The sequence below is a fragment of the Oppia nitens genome, unplaced genomic scaffold (assembly GCF_028296485.1).
Source record: "Oppia nitens isolate AA-2021 unplaced genomic scaffold, nextdenovo-longstitch-racon4-pilon3 scaffold4_pilon_pilon_pilon, whole genome shotgun sequence".
In the NCBI taxonomy this organism is placed as follows: Eukaryota; Metazoa; Arthropoda; class Arachnida; order Sarcoptiformes; family Oppiidae; genus Oppia; species Oppia nitens.
The window spans coordinates 425278-449586 of NW_026533232.1; the positions used below are offsets into that span (position 1 = coordinate 425278).

Genomic DNA, 24309 nt, shown 5'->3' on the forward strand with positions numbered 1-24309 from the left:
TTAATATTATTATTTTGTATTTTATATAGTTTATTGCTATTATTAATAGTAATATATTAGATAATAATAATAATAATAATAGCTGTTAAAATTTAATTAATAATGAAATTAACTAAACTATTACAACAATGGGATAAATATTATTATAGTTTTTATATATTTTCAACACAACTATCATTTGTAAGTTAATTTTGTAAATAATTTTAATTTAAAATTAATGAAATATTTTTTTTTGTCAATAATATTAATAATTAGGGCATATTGTTTGCATACTTTCCCGTAATTATGGTGGATATGAAATACATTTTGGATACCGAAATCAAATTGATATCATTGCAGACAACCATTGACACCATTGGCAATACTTTGGGATCATTTGGTAAGTTTTGATCCAAAAAAATATACTAATATTATTAAATGTAAGTTTCTTAGCACTTAGACATAACATTCACATTTATATAACATATATAGTTGGACTAACTTACAAATGGTTGAACCGGCAGATAGTGATGGCCATTGCGTTTATTATGATGTCTGTCCTATACGCGTGCACACCATTACTGACCAGTTTATGGCAACTATACCTAATTGCCTTCCTGTTTGGTGTCGGCTCCACTATCAACGTTAGCGGATATGTTGTCTGGACTATTGAACTCTGGCAACACCGGAGCGCACCGGTACTACAGTTTAACGCCGTTGGCTTTGGTCTGGGCTCTATCATTGCTACAGCAGTTATGTCAATGTATACGACCGGCAACATTGAACCGGACAAACCACTGGTAACGGTTGATGTAAGACGAGACAGATTAACGGTGCCATCAATTGTACTGTGCTCTGTGCTATCGATAGGTATTATTGTTATTTAATTAATTTTTATAATTAATTATTTAATTAATCTATAGTTCCCATTGTTTCACTTGTTGTATATATTATTAAGCCATACAAAATACCAGAAAATAGTAGTGTTAGTGTTAATAATGTCTCAGATAATAATAATAGAGTGGATACTAATCGTATGGAAATGGATGAAATCCATAGTCGACAACAACAACATAATCAACAAACAACTGATTTGAAACTGTTTGACGACCCGCGCAGTCCGCGTATATTAATACGGGTATTGTTTACCCTATGGTTTGGCGCTTATATTCTAATGGAAACAGTGTTTCTCAAGTTTGCCGTCACTTACTATCAGTATTCACCGCATCGACTGACGGCACCCGAAGCCGGACACATGTTTAGCATAGCAACAGTGGTCTTCACGGTTTGCAAAGTAGTGAACATTGTGTTAGCCATGTATTTGTCGATCAATACCGTAGTATCTATACATTATACACTACTGGTTATAGGTATAGTACTGTTAATTTTTGGCCACTGGTATCTAACAGTGCTTTGGGTGGCCAGTTGTGTACTGATGGCCGGTTGTGCGCCACTTTTTTCATTATCATTTTCATTTACGAGTCAATACCTAACTTTTAGTAATACAATGAGCAATGTTTTCCTATTTTGTAGGGGTTTACTAACATTGATTACACCCTATATTATCGGCGAGTTTATCAATGACTACCCTATGATATTTGTATGGGTTGAATTATTTTATCTGGCTGCAATGTTGTTATTATTTTTAGTTATTTACTATCAAATTTATAGATATAAAAAATTATTGACATTATAAACATTATATAAATATATTAAAAAATAATTAGAGATATAAGATATTTATTAATTAAATTTTATTGTTAATAAAAATATTAATAAACATAATAATAATAATATACTGTACATACACATAGAATTTACTAAACAATTAAATAATTAAAAAAAAACTATTATTTTCTAATATTTAAAAATCATAAAATAAATAAAATAAAATAATTTTTAAAAATTGAAAATATCAATTTATATATTTAATGTTATTATTAGTAAATTGTTAATAATTTTTTTTACATTTTAATGTTATTTTAATTAATGTACAGTAAATGTTTAATGAGTTAAATTGTTTTATCATAATGAAAGTTAATTTTTAAGAGAAAAAACAACAATATATCGTATATTGAATTAAAAATTACTTTTTTTTTAAAAATATAAGTGTAGTTAAAATGTTTAGCTAAATGGGTCGCGAATTCAATCATCTTTATTTATATAATATACAGTATAATACATGGACACCGGTATTATGAAATTTGACTAAAAATAAATTAAAGCTTATTATGATTAACTAATTTATTATCACTTATATAATTTAAGTAATTATATATTTGTTTGTATGTGTATGTGTGTGTGTGTGTGTGTGTGTGTGTGTGTGTGTGTTTCAAATTAAATTTAATTAATATTAACATTTAGATAATTTAGTCTAACCAATGCCAGTAAGATATTGTATTTAATACATTAATTAAACAGAATTAATAAACTATTTTTTAATTATAGTTTTGTATTTTATATAGTTTATTGTTATTATTAATAGTAATATATTAGATAATAATAATAATAGCTGTTATTAACATTATAATTTTTTTTTAATTTATGATTTTGTAAAAAATTGGCATTTATAATTGTCGGAGTAATTGTTTAGTTTTTGTTTATAAATATATTAAAAATAATTAGAAATATAAGATATTTATTAATTAAATTTTATTTTAAAAAATAATATTAATAAGCATAATAATACATATACACAGAAATGATGATTAAATAATAATGTACTAAATAATTATTTTCTGATATTTACAAATCATAAAATAAATAAAATATAATTATTTTTTAAAAATCGAAAAATATTAATTTGTATATTTAATGTTATTTTAATTAATGTACAGTAAATGTTTAATGACTAAAAATTGTTTAATCATAATCACAGTTATAAAAGGAAAATATTGTATATTAAATTAATAATAATTTTTATATATAAATATTAGCTAACTGTGTGCCAATACGGTATTATGATATGGACACTGGTACTATAAAATTTGTTTAAAAATAAATTAAAGCTTATTATAACTAACTGTGTTATTATTTACTTAATTATATAGTTGTATGTATGTGTGTGTGTGTATGTGTGTGTGTTTCAAATTTAATTTAAATATTCATAAAATTTTTATGATTTAGTCTAACCAATGCCAGTAAGATATTGTATTTAATACAATACTAAAATCAAATATAACTATTAAAAACCTAAATCGATGGCTATCCCTTTATATTTATATGGGTAGAGATATTTTATCTGGCTGCAATGTTATTATTGTTTTTAATTATTTACTATCAAATTTATAGATATAAAAAATTATTAACATTATAGACTATTTTTTAAAAAAAATTTTTAATTCATGATTTTGTAAAAAAAAACACACAGAAATAGTAATTAAATAGAAATGTATTAAACAATTAAATTATGATAAAAAAAAACAATTATTTTCTGATATTTACTAAACATAAAATAAATATATTAAAATTATTTTTAAAAATCGAAAATATCAATTTATATATTTAATGTTATTATTAGTGAATTGTTAATAATTTTTTTTTTATTTTTTAATGTTATTTTAATTAATGTACAGTAAATGTTAAATGTATTATCATAATGAAAGTTAATTTATAAGAGAAAAAACAACAATATATTGTATATTAAATTAAAAATTACTTTTTAAAATAATATAAGTGTAGTTAAAATGTTTAACTAACTGGGTGTCAATTCAATCAGCTCTCTATATATAATATACAGTACAGTATTATACATGAACACCAGTATTATAAAATTTGCCTAAAAATAAATTAAAGTTTATTACGACTAAATGTGTTATTATGACTTATATAATTTAAGTAATTATATATTTGTATGTGTATGTATGTGTATGTGTGTATGTGTGTATGTATGTATGTGTGTATGTGTGTATGTGTGTGTATGTGTGTTTCAAATTAAATTTAAATATTTATAACATTTAGATAATTTAATCTAACCAATGCCAGTAAGATATTGTAAGGTATTGAAATAATTAATAACAATAATATCTCAGATAATAACAATACAGTTGATAGTAATGGTATGGAAATGGATGAAAACCAGAGTAGACAACAACAACATAATCAACAAACAACTGATTTGAAACTGTTTGACGACCCGCGCAGTCCGCCTTTGATTTTGGATTTTTGAAAAAATTGCCGTTTAAAAATGCAATAAAAATCTTACCCCACCCCCAAGACCACCCCCAAGATTTTTCGAGTATTTTGTAAATTTTACCCCGGTCTACCCCCACCCTAAAATCGAAAACCTTGCTTAACCCTGGTGTAAGACATATGGGAATAATTTAATCTAAACAATAAATAGTTATATGTTTTTACTTAAAAAATATATTTGTTTATATAAAATGTTGTCCACTATTAGAGACAACTGACATTAATTAAAGATTCCCTTCAGTTGAATACATATTTATCTTACTTATAAAACCCAATATATCACTGAATATAGATGCGATAGATAAATAGCACTTCCCGCGCGCTAATTGTTCCCAAATTTGATTTCAGAGTCAAAAGTAACTAATAATAAATCATAATTAATTAGTACCATCATTGCACGGTCAATACCCTCCAAGAAAGTACAGATAATAATTAGGCCTTCCACTGTTGCATCAATACTTAGTCCTCCAGTGGAGTACTAATGCAACAACATATCTGACCTTTGATTGATGACTACCAGAGCAATACGCCTCAACCTAATTGAGTATATAACTTATTGTCAATGAGATCACTGGATCAGATACTTGATTCAATATAAGTGATCCACTCATTTGACATCACTAACTATATTTTAATACTTTATATAATAATTGTTTTACTATTTTAATAAATCATAATCATTGTATTTAATATAATTGTTTAACCCGACTAAATGTTATTGATATTCATTGTATTATAATTCTCTGACTTCTAACCGACACTTCTAACATAATATTAGTTTCATTTCGATGTTGACTCATGTCTTGACTGTTGTCGTTTGTGTGGCCAAAAAAGGTCTCCATTTAAAGACAAATCACTGTTTTCTAACATTTTTAGTAATGAAATGATGAATACTTGTAATATTATCAAAACCATTGACTGACAGGAAGTGGTTATGAATGAAATATTTTATTATCTGAAACATTATTACAATTTTTTATTAAACTTTCTGCATTTGACTTGATATTTAATTCAAAAATAGGTGTCGCTTTACCTAGGTAATACTTATTTTTAATTTTTAAACTTATTAATGTTATTATAATTAATGTACAATAAATGTTTTACGATATAAATTGTTTAATCATAATGATAGGGAATTTATAAGCAAATAAAACAATATATCGTCTATTATATTAAAATAATAATATTATATTTGTGTTATTTATAAATATTAGCTAACTGGGTGCCAATTCAACAGTCTCTACATAATATATAGTATTTGTATCAATGGTATCGATATTATAAAAATTTGCCTAAAAGTAAATTAAAGTTTATTAATTAAATAAAGTTAAATTAAAGTAGACCAAATTTTAATAATCATAACATTTAGATAATTTAGTCTATATATTGTATTTATTGTATAATAATAATAATAATACAATAATAAATTTTCAACGTTTAACGTAGATAATTGTATAATGAAATTAACTAAACTATTACAACAATGGGATAAATATTATTATAGTTTTTATATATTTGCAACACAATTATCATTTGTAAGTTAATTCAGTAAATAATTTTTATTTTAAAATGAATAAAATATTTTTTTTAATTATATTAATAATTAGGGCATATTGTATGCATATTTTCCCGTAATTATGGTGGATATGAAATACATTTTGGATACCGATATCAAACTGATATCATTGCAGACAACGTTTGACACCATTGGCAATATTGTTGGATCATTTGGTAAGTTTTGACGCCAAAAAAATATACTAATATTATATAAATGTAAGATTCTTAACACTTGGACATAACATTTACATTGATTTAACATTGGCGTACACACACACACACACACACATAGTTGGACTAACTTACAAATGGTTGAACCGGCAGTTAGTAATGGCCATTGCGTTTATTATGATGTCTGTCCTATACGCGTGCACACCATTACTGACCAGTTTATGGCAACTATACCTAATTGCCTTCTTGTTTGGTGTCGGCTACACTATTAACGTCAGCGGCTATATTGTCTGGACTATTGAACTATGGAAACACCGTAACTCACCAATATTACAGTTTAACGCAGTTGGCTATGGCCTGGGCACCTACATTGGCACAACAGTAATGTCAATGTATACGATCGGCAACATTGAAGATGACAAACCACTGATGACGGTTAATGACAGACGAGACAGACTAACGGTGCCATCAATTGTATTGTGCTCTGTACTAGAAATAGGTATTATTATTATTATTATCAATACTATTATTATTATTATTAATACTATTAATTAATTCATTATTTATTTAATTATTAAATTAATATATAGTTCCCATTTTATCAATTGTTGCTTATATTATCAAACCATACAAAATACTAGAAATTAGTAATAATAACAGTAATAATGTCTCAGATAATAACAATACAGTTGGTAGTAATGGTATGGAAATGGATGAAAACCATAGTAGACAACAACAACAACAACAACAACAACAACAACATAATCAACAAACAACTGATTTAAAACTGTTTGACGACCCGCGCAGTCCGCGTATATTAATGCGCGTATTGTTTACCCTATGGTATGGCTTTTATATACTCACGCAAACAATGTTTCTCAAGTTTGCTGTCACTTACTATCAGTATTCACCGCATCGACTGACGGCACCCGAAGCCGGACACATGTATAGCATTGCAACGATAGTCTTTACGGTTGGAAAAGTAGTGAACATTGTGTTAGTCATGTATTTGTCAATCAATAAACTAGTCTGCATACACTATACAATAATGGTTGCCGGTATAGTACTGTTAATTTTTGGCCACTGGTATCTAACGGTGCTATGGGTGGCCAGTTGTGTACTGATGGCCGGTTGTGCGCCACTTTTTTCATTATCATATTCATTTACGAGCCAATACCTAACTTTAAGCAATACAATGAGCAATGCTTTCCTATTTTGTAGGGGTTTACTAACACTGATAACACCCTATATTATCGGCGAGTTTATCGATGGCTATCCCTTTATATTTGTATGGACTGAATTATTTTATCTGGCTGCAATGTTGCTATTGTTTTCAATTATTAACTATCAAATTTATAGATATAAAAAATTGTTAACATTATAAATTTTATGATAATAAACTAGAATAATTAAAAAATTAAAAAAAAATTATTATGACTTATATACTGTATATGTGTGTGTTTAACTTATGTGTGTAATGTTTGTGTGAAATTAAATTAAAATAATATTGATACGTGTTTTGATGTATACGTGTTATGATGACGTTGACTCTGTAATTCTGTAAATAATTTTTATTTTAATATTAATAAAATATTTATTTTTTTTTAAATTATATTATTAATTAATGTATATTTTTTAGTGCAGAGCACAATATAATTGACGGCACAATTAGTCTGTCTCGTCTGACATTAAAATATTATATAAATATTATTAATAATATTATTATTAAAATTATTAATTATTAAAAATAAACTTATTAATGTTATTTAAATTAATATAAAATTAATATTTAACAATATAAATTGTTTCAACATAATGAAAATGAATTTATAAGGAAAAAACATAATATAATATTGTATATTATATTAAAAATTATTTAATTAATTTTAAATATCATATTAATGTAATTATAAATATTAGCTAACTGGGTGCCAATTCAATCATCTCTCTACATAATATACGATATTATACATGGAAACCGGTATTATAAATTTAAATATTATTGGCGTACAAACACACACACACACACATAAAGTTGTACTGTCTTACAAATGGCTGAACCGACAGCTAGTAATGGCCATTGCCTTTATCTTGATGTCTGTCCTATACTCGTGCACACCATTACTGACCAGTTTATGGCAACTATACCTATTTGCCTTACTGTTCGGTATCGGCTCCAGTATAAACATCACCGGTTATATTGTCTGGACTATTGAACTCTGACAACAACGTAGTGCACCGGTACTAAAGTTTAATGGCCTGGGCACCATCATTGGCACAGTAGATAAGTCAGTATTTTTAAAATAAGTAGAAATATAAGATATTTATTTTAAAAATTAAATTTTTTTTTGTTAAATAATAGTAATAAGCATAATAATAATTATATAAAAATTTATTATTTATGAATAATCATCAATTACTATAAAATTAAATATTATAAAATTATAAAAAATAACTGATAAAATATTAAGTTTTTTTTAATTTATTATTAAATTATGCTAGATTAAATGTATATTTAAAAAAATATAATTATTATATTCTATATTCTTATTAGAATTTTAATAATAATTTTTTAGAATATCTATAAATTTGATAGTAAATAATTGAAAACAATATCAACATTGCAGCCAGATAAAATATCTCAACCCAAACCAATATCATTGGATAGCCATCGATAAACTCGCCGATAATATAGGGTGTAATCAATGTTAGTAAACCCCTACAAAATAGGAAAACATTGCTCATTGTATTACTCATTGTCAGGTATTTGTCGGTAAATGAAAATGATCCGGCAAACAATGGTGCAAAACCGGCCATCAGTACACAACTGGCCACCCATAGCACCGTCAGATACCAGTACCCAACAATTAACAATACTATACCGGAAACCAGTATTGTATAGTGTATTATAATTACTTTATTGATCGACAAATACATTGACAATACTATGTTGACCATACGGGCCACCGAATAGACAACCGTAGCAATAGTAAACATTTGTCCGGCCACAGGAGCCGTTAGTAGATGCGGTGAATACTGATAGTAAGTGACGGCAAACTTGAGGAACATTGTCTCCAATAGTACATAGGCGCCAAACCATAGGGTAAACAATACGCGCATTAATATACGCGGACTGCGCGGGTCGTCAAACAGTTTCAAATCAGTTGTTTGTTGATTATGTTGTTGTTTTGTATGGCTTTCCTCTATACTATTATTATCATGAGTACTACTGTCGATGTCATTACTGCTCTTATCGGGCACTTTATATGGTTTGATAATATAGACAATTAGCGATCCGATAGGAACTATACATAAAAAAGTGACTTATTATTTATGTATATTATATACTAATAACAATACTGAACCTATTGCTAATATAGCGCAAAGGTAAATGGATGGCACAGTTAGCCTGTCTCGTCTGACATCAACGGGCACCGGTAGTTTGCCCTGTTCAGTTTCACCAGTAGTATAGGAAGACATTACTGCTGTGGCAATAATAGATCCCAGGCCAAAGCCCAGTGCGTTCAACTGTAGTATAGGTGCGCTACGGTGTTGCCACATTTCAATAGCCCATACAATATAGGCACTGACATTAATACTGGAGCCGACACCGAACAGGAAGGCAATTAGGTATAGTTGCCATAGACTGGTCAGTAATGGTGTGCACGCGTATAGGACAGACATCATAATAAAGGCAATGGCCATCACTAGCTGCCGGTTCAACCATTTGTAAGTCAGTCCAACTGTTTGTATATGTGTTTGTTATGAACATACAGTAATGTTTAGCATTTTTAAACATATTAGTTAATAGTATCGATAATTGAAAATTAAATAATATTTTTGTTTATTTTTTTAGATTAAATATTTACCAAATGTTCCCACAGTATAGCCAATTGTGTCAAACGTTGTCTGCAATGATATCAATTTGATTTCGGTATCCAAAATGTATTTCATATCCACCATAATTACGGGAAAATAGGCAAACAATATACCCTTTAATAAATTTTATATTAATTTTTGTTGTTGTATTATAACATTTATTTATAAACTTTTGATTACCAAAATAATTTTACTAACACAAAACAATTATCAGTAAATTAATTTTTTTATGAAAATAAACTAATTTACTTACAAATACCAAGTTTGTTGCAAACAGATATAAACTATAATAATATTTATCCCATTGTTGTAATAGTTTAGTTAATTTCATTTTAATAACAATTATTTATGTTAATTATTTTTAATAAAATGTTTTTGATATTTTTTTTGCAAAAATTATATATATTAATATTTTTTACATTAAAACAATCAAAAATAATAATAAATTTTTATTTATTTATTTATTTATATACTTTTTTTTAATAATAATTTACTGTATTATATAAAATATTATATAAAAAATAGTGTGTATTAAAATAAACAACAATAATAATACTGTAATTACTTTAGTGTATCTAATTATTAATCTTATCATATAAATCGTAAATTTTTATTAAATACTAACAATATTTATTTTGCAATTATTATGTATTAGTTATAATTATATTAGACCAGTTAGTACAGGGTTAAGCAAGGTTTTGGATTTTAGGGGGGGGGTAGACCGGGGTAAAATTTACAAAATTCCCGAAAAATCTTGGGGAGGGGGGTATTGGGTGGGGTAAGATTTTTATTGCATTTTTAAACGGCAATTTTTTCAAAAATCCAAAATCAAAAGGGGGATCACGAGAAAATTCCATAAAAATTGCTTAAGTTCCCGAATATTCCCATGTAAATTTTACCCCCCTACCCACCTCTTACTTAACCCTGCAGTTAGTATTTGGCAAAGTTAAAATAGTTTTTTCGTATGGAACTCATGTGTTTAAATCGAAGTTTTGAAAAACCTGTAATTGCTTTCTTGTTAATATTTAAGTCATTTTTAACTCTTATATTTGAACATTTGTTTAATTGAAGATAAATTGAAAATCTTTATGAATTCTCATATTTTAAATCAAAAGAAATTATGTTAGCAGAAATGACGAGTTATACAAAAATTAATTTTTAAGTACTAAAATAAATTTTTAAAAATTAAAACCTGTGATTTTTTTAAAGTTCGATATCTAATTTTTATGATAAGTAAAAAATCATTTTTTTATTCAATGATTTTAGCATTTTTAAAAATGATTAAAGTCACACATAATTTACCATAATCGAGATTAAAACTAAACTTTCTATTATTTGTTAATGTGAACTCTTAAAAGTTGTCACTTTTTTTATTTTATACAAATATATGCACTAATTTATTTTTTTTAAAAAAATTTAAAAAATTAAAAACAACTTACTGAAAATTTTAACATAAAGTTGACATAAAGAGTTTTTAATAAATAATTCCATTTTCTGATATTGTTTATCAATTATTTAAAGCCATATTTACATATATAAACAACGTTCACTTAAGAATAATAATCAAATTAAAAAATGAATTTAATTGTTTTTAAAACTTAACAATATTTAGTAATAAACATTAAATGTTACTTATATCAAAATTAGTTATATGAGGTATTATATAATTTCAATAAAACTTCATTTTTGTATTTAGAAATTGTGCTAAAGTAATTTATCTGTAAACTACAAAATTTTAAACAAATTTTAGAATTAAAATTGTTTTGATGTTCTGTAGCATATATTGTCAGCAATTATTTTAAATTTAAAGTGTTTATTTTAGATTTTTTGCATTTTGAACCGATTTAGCTAGTTTTAATTTTTTAAAATTACGTCCTAACAATTCTATTTTTTTCAGCTATCTAGTGCATGAAAATAATAAAATTTGCTCAACTACAAAACTAAAATTTTAACAATATTCTTAAGAGATTTAAATTTTATCTTTGGGTGTCTTTAAAACCGTCTTTATTATTGAATACTCTTATATTCTATAATGAAATTTGTTAGTGTAAGTAATAGACTGATAATTAAGCTAGTAAAAATTGTGTAGTTTGAATTTTTAATAATTTGATAGAATAATAAAAAATAAGGTTAAACTTCGATTTTCTAATACGAAAAAACCATTTTAACTTTGCCAATTGCATGCATTTGTATGCATTTTAATGTTAAAACACATAATAAAATAATAATTATTTAGCATTTAGTTAATTAAATTAATTAATATTTTCTAATTAATCTATTACATTATGAATCAGAAAATTTAATTTTTATAAATATATAAACATTTAATAAATATATAAATAAATATTCTTGACTATTTATAATAACAATAAATTTATCATCTATTATTTTTAGTGTATTGTCTCCTAGATAATCAAACTCACTCACTCACTCACTCACTCATTTTAGTAATAAATTTATTTGATAAGTTTGAATATTTGAATGCAAATATTTTTAACCATTTAACAAATTAACTAAACTATTGGGATAAATATAATTATAGTCTAAATAATTTATATTTACATCACAATTATAATTTATAAGTTAATTTATCTGGATGCAATGTGTTGCTATTGTTTTTACAATTATTTATTATAAAATTTATAGATATAAAAAACAATTATTAAATAAATTATTCACATTATTTTTGTCGATAAATATGATTTTCTAAAACAATTGACATTTTTTTTATAATTGTCGACCTAATTGTTAGCTATGAATATATTAAAAATAATTAAAAATATATAAATATTTTATAATATTTATTACATAAATTTTATTATTTAAAAAAATATTAATTAGCAACAACAAAAATAAAAAATAAAAAATAAATTTTAACACAAAAATAATAATTATTATTATTATCAATTACTAGACAATTACTAGAAAATAATAATTTTCTGATATTTATTAATCATTAAATAAATTATACTAAACAATACTAGTGTTGCTGTCAGATAAAATATTTCCACCCAAACCAATATAAAGGGATAGCCATCGATAAACTCACCGATAATATAGGGTGTAATCAGTATTAGTAAACCTCTACAAAACAGGAATATATTACTGATTGTATTGCTAACAGTCAGGTATTGGCTGTTAAATGAAAATGATCCGGCAAACAATGGCGAAAAACCGGCCATCAGTACACAACTGGCCACCCATAGTACCGTCAGGTGCCAGTGGCCAACAATTAACAATACTATACCGGCAACTACTAGTGTATAGTGTATACAGACTACTGTATTAATCGGCAAATACATGGCCAATACAATGTTGACTAGACGTCCGCCTGAATAGAAAATCGTTGCAATGGTAAACATGTGTCCGGCTTCTGGAGCTGTTAGTCGATGCGGTGAATACTGATAGTATGTGACGGCAAAGTAGAGAAACATTGTCTCCAATAGTACATAAGCGCCAAACCATAGGGTAAACAATACCCGTATTAATATACGCGGACTGCGCGGGTCGTCAAACAGTTTCAAATTTTCAGGTTTTTGTTGCTTATGTTGTTGTTTTGTATGGCTCTCCTCTACCCTATTATTATTATCATTATTATTATTACTACTACTGTCGATGTCATTGTTGTCTAAAACCTTACTACTCTTGTCGGGCACTTTGTATGGTTTGATAATATAAACAATTAGCGATCCGATGGGAACTGTTTATTATTATTTTTTGATTAAATATTAAAAAATAAATTTATTATTAATATTAGTATTATTAATATTAGTATTATTAATATATAACATGATATATATTTATTATATCATTAATACAGTAAATTATATGTATTATTATAAACTACAATCTTTTTTGGTAGCTTATTATTTATGTATTATATAAAAATATATTGTATACCGTAATACCGTAATACCGTAATACCGTAATACCGTAATACCGTAATACCGTAATACCGTAATACCGTAATACCGTAATACCGTAATACCGTAATACCGTAATACCGTAATAACAATAATACTGTACCTATTGCTAATATAGCGCATAGATAAATTGACGGCATAGTTAGCCTGTCTCGCCTGACATCAACGGGCACCGGTAGTTTGCCCTGTTCAATGGCACCAGTAGTATAGGAAGACATTACAGCTGCGGCAATATTGGATCCCAGGCCAAAGCCCAGTGCGTTTAACTGTAGTATCGGTGCGCTACGGTGTTGCCACATTTCAATAGTCCATACAATATAGGCACTAACATTAATACTGGAGCCGACGCCGAACAGGAAGGCAATTAGGTATAGTTGCCATAGACTGGTCAGTAATGGCATACAGGCGTATAGGGCTGACATCATGATAAAGGCAGTGCCTATTACTAACTGCCGGTTCAACCATTTGTAAGTCAGTCCAACTGTTTATGTATTTATTCATATTAATTAATGATATTAATTAACAATTAAATTATATTTTTGTTTATTTATTTTTTTTGTTAAATCTTACCAAATGTTCCCAAAGTATAGCCAATGGTGTCAAACGTTGTCTGCAATGATATCAATTTGATTTCGGTATCCAAAATGTATTTCATATCCACCATAATTACGGGAAAATAGCCAAACAATATACCCTTTAATAAATGGATATTTAGTATTATACCATTTAAACATTTGGTTGCAAAATATTTTATTAAATAAAAAAAAATTATTTTTTAGAAAAAATGTATATTTCTTACAAATGTCAAGTTTGCTGTAAACAGATATAAACTATAATAATATTTATCCCATTGTTTTAATAGTTTAGTTAATTTCATCGTACTAATAATTATTTATGTTAATTGCAAATATATTATTTAAAATAAAAGTTCAAAAAAAATTATATTAATATTTTTATATTAATTTAGTTAAAAATTATAATAAAATTATAATAATATATTAATAAAAATTACTTACTAAATTATTAATCTTATCTTATAAATAGTAAATTTTAAAAATTTATTTTGAAATTATTATATTAGTTATATTATATTTTAATGTTAATACACTGTTCAATCAGATAATTTAAATTAAAACATTTAATTATATATATACAAATAAATATTTTTAAATTGATTATTTAATAACAAATAAATCTACTATTTTTAGTTTATTGGCCTCCATAGATAATTAAATATTATTATTTAGAAAAAAAATTAATTTTCTGTCTACTTATCTGGCTAATTATTTTTTAAAAAAAATAATCAAGTACAATTTTGTTTAAAATTATCTATATAACTTTGTCATTGTTTAAAATTTAAATCTATTTAAATTGTTAATCATATATTTGTTATCATCGCCGCTGTTTAACACTCACTCACTCACTCACTCACTCACTCACTCACTCACTCACTCACTCACTCACTCACTCACTCACTCACTCACTCACTCACTCACTCACTCACTCACTCACTCACTCACTCACTCACTCACTCACTCACTCACTCACTCACTCACTCTCCTATTCTTCACACTCACTATTCCTATTTGCCTTCCTGTTCGGCATCGGCTCCAGTATCAATCTAAGCGGTTATATTGTCTGGACTATTGAACTCTGGCAATCACGTAGTGCACCGGTACTACTGTTCAACGCACTGGGTTTCGGTCTGGGATCCATTATTGTTTCATCAGTTATATCTATGTATACGATCGGCAACATTGAACCGGACAAACCACTGGTACCGGTCGATGTCAGGCGAGATAGACTAACGATGCCTTCAATTGTACTGTGCTCTGTGCTAGCGATAGGTATTATTGTTATTTAATTAATTTTTATAATTAATTATTTAATTTGTTTCACTTGTTGTATATATTATTAAGCCATACAAAATACCAGAAAATAGTAGTGTTAGTGTTAATAATGTCTCAGATAATAATAATACAGTGGATACTAATCGTATGGAAATGGATGAAAGTCATAGTCGACAACAACAACATAATCAACAAACAACTGATTTTAAATTGTTTGACGACCCGCACAGTCCGCGTATATTAATGCGCGTATTGTTTACCCTATGGTATGGCTTTTATATACTAACGGAGACAATGTTTATCAAGTTTGCCGTCACTTACTATCAGTATTCACCTCATCGACTACCGGCACCCATTGCTGGACACATGTATACCATTGGAACGGTAGTCTATACGGTGTCCAAAGCAGTCAACATTGTGTTGGCCATGTATTTGTCAATCAACACCGTAGTCTGTATACACTATACAATACTGGTTGTCGGCATAGTATTGTTAATTGTTGGTCACTGGCACCTAACGGTTCTCTGGGTGGCCAGTTGTGTACTGATGGCCGGGTTTGGGCCACTATTTGCCGGATCGTATTCATTTACAGCCCAATATCTAACTTTAAACAATACAATGAGCAATGTTTTACTATTTTCCAGGGTTTACTAACATTGGTTACACCCTATATTATCGGTGAGTTTATCGATGGCTATCCCTTTATATTGGTTTGGGTAGAAATATTTTATATGGCCGTAACGTTGCTATTGTTTTCAATTATTTACTATCAAATTAATAGATATAACAAATTATTATTAAAATAGATAATATATTAAATATATTTTTTTAATATAAAATATTAAATTAATCTAACATATTATATCATTAATAACATTAAATAAACTTAATATTATCTGTTAAAAAAATAGTTTTATTTAATTAATAATTATTATTTTTTGAAAAAAATTATTGTCTTAAACAAAATTTTTAGTTTTTTATTAACAATTTATTATAATTAAAGATAAATAATTTTTTAAACATTTTTATATTTTAACACATTTAGTGATTTATTTATTAATTGAATTTTATAAATTATAATTTCATAATAATTTTTATATTAATTTTTTATACATTTTTTATAATAATCATAATAAAAGCAATGACGTATACAAATTTTAGATACTAAATAATATTTAGATGTTATATTATTTATAAAGGTGTTTCAAATATTAAAATAATCTTTTATAATAATAATAATAATAAAAATAATAACTATTTTAAATAATTTAAATTAGACAATTTACATATATTTATATATACATTTTGTCAACATAAAAAACTTGTTTATATTGTTAAATAGATAATTGATAGAAACTTTTTTAGAAATAGATTTACTGGAATTTTTTTTTAAGTAATAATATTTTTTTTACTAATATAAGATTGGGAATTACTATATGAATAATAATGTATTATTATCATTAATTAATTAACCCATAGTTCCTATCGTATCGCTGATTGTTTATATTATCAAACCATACAAAATGCCAGAAAATAGTAGTAATATCTCAGACAATAACAATGATGTCGATAGTAATGGTATGGAAATGGATGAAAACCACAACAACAACAACATAAGCAAAAAACAACTGATTTGAAACTGTTTGACGACCCGCGCAGTCCACGTATATTAATGCGCGTATTGTTTACCCTATGGTATGGCGCTTATATACTAACGGAAACAATGTTTATCAAGTTTGCCGTCACTTACTATCAGTATTCACCTCATCGACTACCGGCACCCAAAGCTGGACACATGTATACCATTTGAAGGGTAGTCTACTCGGTGTCCAAAACAGTCAACATTGTGTTGGCCATGTATTTGTCAATCAACACTATAGTCTGTATACACTATACAATACTGGTTGTCGGCATAGTATTGTTAATTGTTGGTCACTGGCACCTAACGGTTCTCTGGGTGGCCAGTTGTGTACTGATGGCCGGTTTGGGCCACTATTTGCCGGATCGTATTCATTTACAGCCCAATACCTAACTTTAAACAATACAATGAGCAATATCTTCCTATTTTTCCGGGGTTTACTAACACTGGTTACACCCTATATTATCGGCGAGTTTATCGATGGCTATCCCTTTATATTGGTTTGGGTGGAAATATTTTATATGGCCGTAACGTTGCTATTGTTTTCAATTATTTACTATCAAATTAATAGATATAAAAAATTATTATTAAAATAAATTATATTATAATTAAATAATATATTAAATAAATATTTTTAATATAAAATATTAAATTAATCTAGCATAATCTATAATTAATAAGATTATAAATATACAAATAAATATTGTCAATTTTTATTTTAATAATTTGCTACACCTACAATACTAGTGCTATACAAACTTAGCTAGGTCATATACTGTACATAGATGTACATACAATACTAGTACTGTACACCTGTGTTTAAATGCCGGTATATTTATGTACGGTTTATATATGTTTATGTGTTATATATAGTAAATTGGCATAATTTTATGATATATTTTTAAAAATAATGTAGTTTATAATTATGTTAGTTTTAGTTTTTTTTTTAAATTACTAAAACGTAATTAAAATAAAATATTTTAATGAAAAAAATGTATTGAGTTTTGTGTGTGGTGAAAAAATTAATATATTATAGTAAATTATTATATATTTTTTAATATTAATTTTTCTATGATTAAATAATTAATTAATAATAGTAATTAATAATGATTAAATTATTATTATCACCAGTGTTGTTGTTGTTAGTGTTGTTAACAATTAAAATCAATTTATATGTATCGGTGCCAATAGTAGTAGAAAATTTTCAACATGGTAATTTAATATATTTAATATTTTTAAAGATATTTGTTGAGTTGAAAAATATTAAGTTAATAATAACAATATAATACTAATAATGTAAACTATATTAATATTTTTGTTTTTTAAATTATTTATTATTAATTAATTTTTGTTTTGTGTTACGGTAAGGGACAGACCTATCGTCGCGGGCATCCCAGAGCATCCCTGGGTCATCGCTAACCAATGTTGAACTGAGCGCCTTCCTAACTTGTCTGCCCGGTTCAAAGTTTACAACGATAACCAGTTTTTTGAATTTCAATACCGAAACCACTTGCGATGATGTTTCGCTGATAAATAGCGACACATCGGCTAACGGCACCATTGGCTTCGAGCCCATACAGATACCATTCAGTGCACTGTCACCCTATAATAATAGACAGATCAAAAGCGGTAGGTTATTGTTATTATTACTAATTATTAATAATATTATTAACTACTATTAATATTTACTACTAATTTGTATTTGCTAGAAATAGTATAGCAATAGTAATTTATATTAAAAACTTAACATTTTTTATTTATTTTAATTTAATTTTTTGAAAACTTCATTAATATTAGTATAATATTCATGTTTTACAGTATATACTGTATATATATCTTAATGATATTTATTTTTGTTGGGTATTAAAAAAATTAAGTATTAATAATTAATTATTATTATTAATATTATTAAAAGTTAGTTATAAATCTGATTAGTTTGTAATTTTCATATTTTCTATATATATATATATATATAGATCAGGAGGTAAACGGTACGATAAACTACGGGCGCTGTACGGGCGACAATATGCTTAGCGAACATATAGGTATTGGCGATGCCGGCTCGTGTAATATGGACCGCAAAGTGGCCAGATTGTCGACAATATTTTCGGTAATTCGCATACGTGGCCGCTGCCAATCGTTTTGTACGGGACTGACCACTATTAGACTTAGTCCTAATATTAATTAAAAGTTTGCGGACAGTTATCAAGATTTTGTTTTTGTTTCTCTAAAAGTTATTTAAATTATTTGTAAATATTATTATTATTATTAAATATACTAGAAATTAATTAATATATATGTTTTATTATTATTATTTAACAAAGTAACTCATTTTAATTATCAAATATATATATTTATTTTTATTTTTGGTATAAATTATGAAACAGATGTTGACATAGTTTTTTTGTTAGGAAAAAAAGTTGAAAACAAAATATGTATTAAAAAATAATATAAAAATATCATATAATAATACATATAAATTAGAAAAATTAATGTCACGATAAATATTATTATTATTTAACTAATAAATGTTATTATTATTATTATTATGCTAAATTAAAGAGTGATAATTCATTGGGGGAAATAATAATATGAGATTAAAAATAATGAAAATATTAGTCAATGGTTATTAAAATAATATAATTATTAATAAACAAATTCAAATATATTTTGAAGTGATTTAAATTTTTTTAAAAAAAATAATTGCTTTAAACAACACAAAAAATCGTTAATAAAATATCAACAACAAAAAAAACAATTAAAACATTTACTGTTCAATAGTAGAAACATAATACCGTAAAAAATACTAAATATAAAAATACTGTACAATATTAAAGCTCTTAATCTATTTCATATTGAAAGCTAACTGTCCATTTAGTTAAGTGGCCAAAGTGAGCGGAACAAAAACATTGATTTATTAAGGTATACAGTCTATAGTGCACTGGTAGTCTCTCCCCCAAGTAGCCGATGCTCTTTGACCACAACCGTACACATTAAAGTACTATTTAAGTGACTAACGATGACAGCTACCCATATGACTGGCCAGATGATTGCGACATGTGGTCTTGTATGAACAGTGTTGGCACCGGTACTTATAGTCCGGGTGCCAGTCGTACATATGGCGGGTCAGTGTCGACAAATTAGCTGAACGGTGTTTACATTTACGTATTAGGCATCTGTGTGGTGTCGACTGATTGCCGCCGTCAGCACCACCACCACTATTACCGCCGCCGCCGCCACCGCCAGAACTGCCACCAACACTGCCAGTAGTAGTCTTAAGTTTGGACATCACTGTTGTCCACTGCCATCTAATTCGACGACAATCGTCGTTTGGCGTCTCAGCAACCATTGGCGGCGGCGGCGGCAGTAGCGGCGGTGCCGACTTGCGAACTGATCGGTTCGGTGACTGAGACGACAAGTAGTTCATTAGTTTCATATATTTACTGATAGAATGGTCAACGGCTTTGTGTTGATAGAGTTGTACACTTTTGGTAAATGTTTTGTCGCAATCCTCGTAATTGCATCGAAATTGCTGGTCATTGGACGGCGACGACTGAAAAATAGCGGTCAAATAGTCGCGTCGCCGCCGTTGCGATTGCTTAGGAGTAGTAGTAGTAGTTGTGGTTTCTAAGCTACCGGCAGTATCGGCCGTAACCGGTAGTGATTGGTTAAGCCTCGCATCATCGGCGGCAGTAGTCTCGCTAATAGTGTCGGCAGCAGTGGTCCTCCTTTTTGTCTTATCGATAACTACTCGTCTACGTAGTGTTCGGGTGGTGGCCAATGTAGAGGTAATATTGTTATCGTTGTCGTCGTTGTTGACCACTGGCTCTTGTTGTTGTTTTTCTTCTGTATTTTGATGGTTGTGAACAACTTCTACTTCTTCTTGATTATTATCAGCGACCACTTTGTCATCTGCAGTCAATACCAGCACTTCATGTTGTTGTTGTTGATGATGATGGCTATCACCTGTTAGTTTAAATTACAATATAAACAACAATAACTCTAAACCTCTCTCTCTCTCTCAAGACATGAGTATCAATAAACAAAAGAAAAACAAAATACCAGAATTGATTGAATCTCTGGTAATTTTTCTTCGTTTTCGTTTTATCTTTGCTTTTGTTGTACTACTTCTTCTTCTTCTTCTTCTATTTCTATGACTTTGATTTTTGGTTTCTTTTTCTTTGAGATCCTTATCATGAGATCTAGTGTTGCGACGATTGTCCGTATCATCGATGTCCACATCAACAGTGGTAGTAGTAGTTGCCAATCGGCTATCGTTATCAATGGGCGACTCTTCGTCGGCCACTGTAGTAGTAGTTGTTGTCATTGTTTGGTCAACACTTGCGACAGCGGAACTGCCGTTTGAATCGCTTTCGATGTCAATGATTGCTTGTTTGCTATCAGTCTTTTGTTGATTATCACTGCTGTCATCACCACCACTACCGGTGATGTCTGCGTTGTCAACGACACCATCAATATCGACGTCAATCACTTCCTGTTTGATATCATCATCAGTCTGTTGTTGATTCTGACTGCTGTCATCACCACCACTACCGGTGATGTCTGCGTCGTCAACGACACCATCAATATCGACGTCAATCACTTCCTGTTTGATATCATCATCAGTCTGTTGTTGATTCTGACTGCTGTCATCACCACCACTACCGGTGATGTCTGCGTCGTCAACGACACCATCAATATCGACGTCAATCACTTCTTGTTTGATATCGTCATCAGTCTGTTGTTGACTGTCAACAACAACAACAACTCCATCGCCGCCGCAAATGTTGGTCACTATAATCGCAAAAAAAAATAAATAATGAAAAACATATAATATATATTAGACACTAGTTTTCAATCTATTGATGTGTGTGTGTGTGTGTGTTCACTGACCACCACCGATGCCGCCGCCGTTTAACTGAACTCCCGAATACTCGACACAACTTTCCTCGCACTTGACAACTACCGAATGGCCAATCGTTGTCCGATTGATAGCTACGTCCGTCGCCGCCGCCGCCGCTGCTGTCGAAGACTCGGTAGCAGTCATATAGTAATCATTCAGACGATTGATAATCTGAACGGTGTCTTCGTTGGCCGTACACCGACACCGACGGATCATATGGACGGCATTGTCACGTATATCGTTTAGCAGGCGATTCAGTTGTTGTTCGGCGGCCAACTCGGCCATCAATCGTTCGACTAAGTCGTCAGCCGATAGCTCTTCAAAGACATCGTCATCATTGGTGGCAACGATAGTCTCTGCGGCGGCGGCGGCGGCGGTGTTGTTGTTGACGGCAATGGTGTCATCCATTACGGCCGGTGATTGACATTCACGGAGACTATAAACACTGTTTTTGATTGTTTTGTTTGTAAATATGTTTTATATTATTATTATTGTTAGTATTATTCAATACATATGTGTATTATAATCAGTGTTGGAAAAATACAATGTTTTAAATTTTGATTTTTGTATAATACAGTAAAATACTGAATGTATTTTACAAATTTTAAAACTAATATATATATTATGTTATAAAAATTTACTTTAAAACTAATAAACTGTATATTATGTTAAAAAAATTTACTTTAAAACTAATATATATTATGTTATAAAAATTTACTTTAAAACTAATATATATTATGTTATAAAAATTTACTTTAAAACTAATATATATTATGTTATAAAAATTTACTTTAAAACTAATATATGTTAAAAAATTTACTTTAAAACTAATATATATTATGTTAAAAAAATTTACTTTAAAACTAATATATATTATGTTATAAAAATTTACTTTAAAACTAATATATATTATGTTATAAAAATTTACTTTAAAACTAATATATATGTTACTTTAAAAAAATACTTTAAAATATTTAGTAAAAAATATAATTGATAGAAAATGCATTATTATAATTATAATCGTTTTGTTTCTAAGTTTGTAATAATCAAATAATTTAAAATCATAAAATGAAATTCAATAAAATAAAATAATATTAAATCTATATTTATTATAAAACATGATTTACTTTATGCTTATATCAGTGCTTTTAGCAATAGGTGGCACTAAATTTGTTTTTGTAAACCAAATTGGTCATGTATTTTACATTGTAATATACTGTATGTATTATACAAAAATTTTGTCTCTGCCAACACTGATTATAATGTATTAATTTAATACCGTATTGCCTAACAAATATACTGTGTGTGTGTGTGTGTGTGTGTGTGTGTGTGTGTGTGTGTGTGTGTGTGTGTGTGTGTGTGTGTGTGTGTAAATTTATTATATTAAATATTTTCCTAGTAGTAAATTATGTTGTAAATAAAGTTTTTTTAAATGCAAAATAATTGAAAAATTGTTAATTAGTTAATTGATTTATTTTTTCTTATTTTTTTTAGGTAAAATTGATTTGATATATTGAAAATTTGTCTATAATTTAATTTTATTTGTCATATGTATATATATATATAAAGTGTTAATGTGATTAATTGCTAATTTTTAATTAATTTTTTTATCAAAAAAAAAATTACGCAATTAAATTAAAATTAGGCGGGCAAATTATTTTTACTTTTTTGGGTACATTAAACAATTACATATATAAATAAATATACATGTATATTATTTTACTGGTTATATTGTTTTTTCTTAAAACTTGTAAAGTACACTAAGTTTATACATTGTACTACTGGTATATATATATATATATATATATATATATATTAAATTGTACATAATTGATGGACATATATTTACTTATAATGACTGCTGCAAAAAAAAAACTAAAATATTAAGGATAATATTTAATACTAGTACACACAGTATAGGTAACTATTAGTAACTTTCAAAAAAATATATAAACTTTTTTTTTACCATTTACTTACTATACACAGTATTGAATATTTTATCGCAATTATTGTTATCAACAATATTTAAAAAACACAGTGTAATAGACTGTGTTTTTGTATATGATATATAATATAATAATAATTTATTGCAACAAATATTAATACTGTACTACAACTACATAAACTACACAATACAATACAATACAATTAATTATATTTATTTTTTTTTTAAAAAACATAACAACACTAATACTAATAATAACAATAATATCTGTA

At 27.3% G+C, this 24309-nt stretch overlaps 3 protein-coding genes across 3 annotated transcripts; 1 reads left to right on the top strand and 2 right to left on the bottom strand.

Annotated features, from left to right (window-relative positions):
• The first annotated feature begins 285 nt into the window (after window positions 1-285).
• On the top strand, window positions 286-4147 carry LOC128959706 (uncharacterized). Its single transcript, XM_054305709.1, has 4 exons — window positions 286-379; window positions 472-849; window positions 903-1349; window positions 4011-4147. The coding sequence occupies exons 1-4, from the start codon at window positions 286-288 to the stop codon at window positions 4145-4147; spliced, it is 1056 nt and encodes a 351-aa protein (XP_054161684.1).
• Window positions 4148-11753: 7606 nt separating this feature from the next.
• On the bottom strand, window positions 11754-14364 carry LOC128959707 (uncharacterized). The gene is made up of 4 exons (XM_054305710.1): window positions 14271-14364; window positions 13804-14181; window positions 12795-13477; window positions 11754-11804 (listed from the first exon to the last, which is right to left on the bottom strand). The coding sequence occupies exons 1-4, from the start codon at window positions 14362-14364 to the stop codon at window positions 11754-11756; spliced, it is 1206 nt and encodes a 401-aa protein (XP_054161685.1).
• A 5394-nt stretch (window positions 14365-19758) lies between these two features.
• On the bottom strand, window positions 19759-22588 carry LOC128959413 (dentin sialophosphoprotein-like). The gene is made up of 3 exons (XM_054305356.1): window positions 22083-22588; window positions 21252-21983; window positions 19759-21155 (listed from the first exon to the last, which is right to left on the bottom strand). The coding sequence occupies exons 1-3, from the start codon at window positions 22498-22500 to the stop codon at window positions 20203-20205; spliced, it is 2103 nt and encodes a 700-aa protein (XP_054161331.1). The 5' UTR covers window positions 22501-22588; the 3' UTR covers window positions 19759-20202.
• Window positions 22589-24309: the final 1721 nt, after the last annotated feature.

Coding starts and splice junctions, on each gene's coding strand:
- LOC128959706 (XM_054305709.1), top strand. CDS start 286: ATGGTGGATATGAAATACATTTTGGATACCGAAATCAAATTGATATCA. Junction 380..471: donor CAATACTTTGGGATCATTTG/GTAAGTTTTGAT, acceptor TAACATATATAG/TTGGACTAACTTACAAATGG. Junction 850..902: donor GTGCTCTGTGCTATCGATAG/GTATTATTGTTA, acceptor ATTAATCTATAG/TTCCCATTGTTTCACTTGTT.
- LOC128959707 (XM_054305710.1), bottom strand. CDS start 14,364: ATGGTGGATATGAAATACATTTTGGATACCGAAATCAAATTGATATCA. Junction 14,182..14,270: donor CTATACTTTGGGAACATTTG/GTAAGATTTAAC, acceptor ATACATAAACAG/TTGGACTGACTTACAAATGG. Junction 13,478..13,803: donor ATGCGCTATATTAGCAATAG/GTACAGTATTAT, acceptor AATAATAAACAG/TTCCCATCGGATCGCTAATT.
- LOC128959413 (XM_054305356.1), bottom strand. CDS start 22,500: ATGGATGACACCATTGCCGTCAACAACAACACCGCCGCCGCCGCCGCC. Junction 21,984..22,082: donor CGGCGGCGGCATCGGTGGTG/GTCAGTGAACAC, acceptor TTGCGATTATAG/TGACCAACATTTGCGGCGGC. Junction 21,156..21,251: donor CAGAGATTCAATCAATTCTG/GTATTTTGTTTT, acceptor TTAAACTAACAG/GTGATAGCCATCATCATCAA.